The 5,000-nt window shown below is 41.1% G+C and overlaps 1 protein-coding gene across 5 annotated transcripts in view; it reads right to left on the bottom strand.

Annotated features, from left to right (window-relative positions):
* The window catches only part of nalcn (sodium leak channel, non-selective), a 453,873-nt gene that overhangs the window by 242,371 nt on the left and 206,502 nt on the right, over positions 1–5,000 (bottom strand). For all 5 annotated transcript variants that reach the window (XM_062061820.1, XM_062061819.1, XM_062061821.1 and 2 more), the window contains 4 exons: positions 4,918–5,000; positions 4,754–4,847; positions 1,774–1,906; positions 1,247–1,362 (listed from right to left, as the gene is read on the bottom strand). The exon at positions 4,918–5,000 is cut by the window's right edge and continues 66 nt beyond it. In XM_062061820.1, coding sequence (XP_061917804.1) covers positions 1,247–1,362; positions 1,774–1,906; positions 4,754–4,847; positions 4,918–5,000 — 426 coding nt within the window. The remainder of the gene's footprint in view (positions 1–1,246; positions 1,363–1,773; positions 1,907–4,753; positions 4,848–4,917) is intronic.

Genomic DNA, 5,000 nt, shown 5'->3' on the forward strand with positions numbered 1-5,000 from the left:
CAGACGCCTAGCCGATGCTAGCAGACGCCTAGCAGACGCCTAGCCGATGCTAGCAGACCCACCGCACGGATGATCGGGTGAAGTCCTTCGTCGCGCCGTCAATCGCTGGAACGCAGGTGAGCACGGGTGTTGCTGAGCAAAGCAGATGAGGGCTGGCTGGCGTAGGTGGAGCGCTAATGTTTTTATCATAGCTCTGTGAGCTCCGGTTGCTAAGTTAGCTTCAGCGTCGTTAGCAACAGCATTGTTAAGCTTTGCCAGGCTGAGATCTATTAACCGTGTAGTTACATGTACATGGTTTAATAGTATTGTTGATCTGCTGTCTATCCTTCCAGTCAGGGATTTATTTATTTTGTTTCTATCTGCATTTGAGACAGATGCTATCACGTTAGCTCATGCTAAAGATGCTAAAGAGCTTCGTCGATGTATTGTCGTGGAGATAAAAGTCACTGTAATGTCCATTTCGCGTTCTCGACTCTCATTTTCAAGAGGATATAGTATCCGAGATGGTTTAAAATACAAATCCGTGATCCACAATAGAAAAAGGAGAGAGTGTGGAATCCAATGAGCCAGCTTGTACCTAAGTTACGGTCAGAGCGAAAAAAAATATGTATTTCACTGCATTCTAGTCCGTCACTCTAACGTTCCTCATCCACGAATCTTTCATCCTGGCTCAAATTAATGGGGTAATCGTCACTTTCTCGGTCCGAATAGCTCTAGCTGCGTTGAAAACAATAGGAAAATATGAGGGAGTGAACAACTGACAACGTCACGCTACTTCCGGTAGGGGCAAGGCTTTTTTTTTATCAGAGACCAAAAGTTGCGAACTTTATCGACGTTGTTCTATACTAAATCCTTTCAGCAAAAATATGGCAATATCGCGAAATGATCAAGTATGACACATAGAAGGGATCTGCTATTCCCGTTTAAATAAAAAAAATTCATTTCAGTAGGCCTTTAATTGGATCCTTGAATAGGTCAATAATTCATACTAACATTGATTTTGATTCATTATTGTTCTTTAAGCAAAGAAGCAGCCTGCATGGCAGCTTTGTGTTACTAGAGTAAACATTGCAACATTTTCTTGTTACATTTCACCTGTTTGCTCTTTTATACCACTTTTTATTTTTTTCAATCGTATTTTTAAAATGTGCCGTGGGGCCTTTAAAAAATGAACCGCGGGCCGCACTTTGGACACCCCCGCTGTACGACATATTTCTGCTCAAACTCCCAATGGATCTGTCCTCACCTCCCGCTTGTCATCCACCATGTTCCAGATGATCTGGAAGTGTCTCAGGTCATTATAGCTCAGCAGCTGGTCCTCCTCGGTAGAGTAGAACAGAGAGAAGTTCTCCACGATGATGGCTGCGTCATAAAAGAGAGTCACGTTATGCCTCAAAAGGGTTTTACTATATCAATTTAAACAAATGTCTCCTTTCTGCTAAAGTAGCAGAGCATCTAATACACCGATCCCACCTACAACTGTATTCTTTGCAGCCTTCATTGTTCATTAAACAAATTGCAAAAGATGTCCAGAATACTGTGGAATTATGAAATGAAAACAGAGCTTTTTGTATAGGATTCTACGGGTTACCATCTTACTGGAACCAGAGGGGGGGGGGATAATGATAAACACACTCCATTCAAGCACAGGAATACACGCTGTGCTTCATCCCCGTAGTCCTTTATCCTGCCATGTCAGGAGTCTGCACCCCCTGTTTGTTGTCATCAAAGCATGCGGTTGGGCAGGAAAAATGAAAGAGGAAAAAGACCGACCGACGAGCAGGTTGAGCATGATGTAGGCGATGATGACGTAGAACGAGCAGAAGTAGATGAGCGCTCCCGCCAAGTTGCCGCAGTCCGTCTCCCAGTAGCGATGCTTATCCGGCGTGCAGAACGGAGGCTGCACCTGGGGAGAAGAAAGGTAAGAAGCTGTTTGGGTGAATGTATTAAAGAAAAACAAATACAGTTGGTTGAAGTCTATTTAGTCCAGTGGTTCTTAACCTGGGTTGGATGGAACCCTAGGGGTTCTGTGAGTCGGGCTCAGGGGTTCGGCGGAGGTCAAGACACACCCGACTCATCGTGTAAAACTTCTCCCTATCGGCGTATTACGGATACGGCAACAGCAGACTGGTTTGCAGGTGTGTCATTTGTTGTGAGTTTATGCCAGGGATGTCCAAAGTGCGGCCCGGGGGCCATTTTTTAACGGACCCACGGCCCATTTTAAAATACGATTAAAAAAATAAAAAACATAAAAAGTGGTATGAAAGAGCAAACAGGTGAAATGTAACAAGAAAATGTAGCAATGTTTACTCTAATAACACAAAGCTGCCATGCAGGCTGTTTCTTTCTTTAAAAAATAATAATGAATCAAAATCAATGTCATTATGAATTATTGACCTATTCAAGGCTCCAATTACGTCACATTAAATATTCCACTTTGAGGTATTTTTTGGGGAAAATGTTGCATATTTTGTGTTTGGCATATAAAAAAATTAGCTTTTTTTTTTTTTTTTTTAAAGAAGGGCCTAAAACGAACAAACAAAAAACATAAACAACAATACAACTTATAATTGACGGATAGATCTGAAGTTGATCTCGAGATTATTGTGTTAACAGTAAAAAAAATGTATAATTTATTTTTTAACACTTTGATGAGTAGGACCCTTTTGGTTCCACAATAATTTTTGTGTGATTTGTTTTTAGGTGTCATGGCTCAAAAAATAATAATGAATTAAAATCAACGGTGTTATGAGTTATTGACCTTTTTAAGGCTCCAATTATTATATAATCTCAAATATTCCTCTTAAAAATGTTATTGGGTGAAAATATTGTATATTTTGTGGGTTTTTTTTCATAAAAAAACAGGGTTTTCTTTGACAAAAAGAGCATACGACTTAAATCTTTAAAAAGGTTATATTGACAGATAGACCTAATGTTGATCTACAGATAATAATACTGAATAATGACACATTTTAAATATTTTTTGGACCAAAACCTTTTGGGGTCCCCGGGATCAAGCCTGAGTGGAGGCCTAAATGTATATTTTCTATACATATATTGTATTGGTTTTTAAAATAAAAAAATATCAAAATGGCTCCCGCTTGCTTTGATTTTTCAGTGTGCGGCCCTCAGTGGAAAAAGTTTGGACACCCCTGATTTATGCACTGTGTTGGTTTTGTTCTTTGAACAAGGTGATGTTCATGCACGCTTCATTTTGTGCACCAGTAATAAAACATGGTAACACTTTAGTATGGGGAACATATTCACCATTAATTAGTTGCTTATTAACATGCAAATTAGTAACATATTGGCTCTTAACTAGTCATTATTAAGTACTTATTAATGCCTTATTCGGCATGGCCTTATTATAACCCTAACCCTCTAACCCTAACCAAATAACTCTAAATTAAGTCTTTGTTACTTAGAATATGTTCCCCATACTAAAGTGTTACCAAAAACATATAACTTTGTCTTGAATTTGAAAAAAAAAAAACAACATTTTATTTTTCACTAAAGGCCTACTGAAATGATTTTTTTAAATTTAAACAGGAATAGCAGATCCATTCTATGTGTCATACTTGATCATTTCGCCATATTGCCATATTTTTGCTGAAAGGATTTAGTAGAGAAAATCGACGATAAAGTTCGCAACTTTTGCTCGCTGATAAAAAAAAAGCCTTGCCTGTAGCGGAAGTAGCGTGACGTCACAGGAGCTAGTATTCCTCACAATTCCCCGTTGTTTACAATGGAGCGAGAGAGATTCGGACCGAGAAAGTGATGATTACCCCATTAATTTGAGCGAGGATGAAAAATTCGTGGATGAGGAACGTTACAGTGAAGGACTTGAGAGGCAGTGATGGAATACTATATCCTCTTGAAAATGAGAGTCGAGAACGCGAAATGGACATTCAGTGCCTTTCATCTCCACGACAATACATCGGCGAAATGCTTTAGCTACGAGCTAACGTGATAGATGTATAGAAACAAAAAAATAAACCCCTGACTGGAAGGATAGATAGAAAATCAACAATACTATTAAACCGTGGACATGTAAATACACGGTTAATGCTTTCCAGGCTGGCGAAGGTTAACAATGCTGTGCTAACGACGCCATTGAAGCTAACTTAGCAACTTAGCAACGGGACCTCACAGAGCTATGCTAAAAACATTAGCTCTCCACCTACGCCAGCCAGCCCTCATCTGCTCGTCAACACCCGTGCTCACCTGCGTTCCAGCGATCGGCGGAAGGACGAAGGACTTCACCCGATGCGTTTGGCGGCCCGGAGACGTAGGAAGTCAAGGTGAGGTCGGCGGCTAGCGCGGCTAGCGCTCCAACAAAGTCCTCCTGGTTGTGTTGCTGTAGTCCGCTGCTAATACACTGATCCCACCTACAACTGTCTTCTTTGCAGCCTTCATTGTTCATTAAACAAATTGCAAAAGATGTCCAGAATACTGTGGAATTATGAAATGAAAACAGAGCTTTTTGTATAGGATTCTACGGGGTACCATAACTTCCGTTTAACTGACTACGTCACGCGCATACGTCATCATACCGCGACGTTTCAGCCGGATATTTCCCGGGAAGTTTTAAATGTCACTTTATAAGTTAACCCGGCCGTATTGGCATGTGTTGCAATGTTAAGATTTCATCATTGATATATAAACTATCAGACTGCGTGGTCGCTAGTAGTGGCTTTCAGTAGGCCTTTAAGATAAAAAAATAGTGTAGACCCGAGACAAGCTCTTATCTCACCATGCAGTCGTGCATTATTTTATTCCAGTCCTCCCCTGTGACAATGCGGAAGAGGACAGTGATAGCCTTGCCCGCCGTGGAGAAGTTGGCGTGCCTGCAAGTTGGCGAGACGGACATAAGTCAGAACAAGCGCCCTTTACTCGGACGCACTTCTGCCTCCTTACCTGTTGATGTTCTCGCCGTACTTGACGGTGCCGAAGAGAACGACTCCGGCGAAAGCGTAGCAGAGCAGGAGGAGGAACATTCC

The sequence above is a fragment of the Entelurus aequoreus genome, linkage group LG10 (assembly GCF_033978785.1).
Source record: "Entelurus aequoreus isolate RoL-2023_Sb linkage group LG10, RoL_Eaeq_v1.1, whole genome shotgun sequence".
In the NCBI taxonomy this organism is placed as follows: domain Eukaryota; kingdom Metazoa; phylum Chordata; class Actinopteri; order Syngnathiformes; family Syngnathidae; genus Entelurus; species Entelurus aequoreus.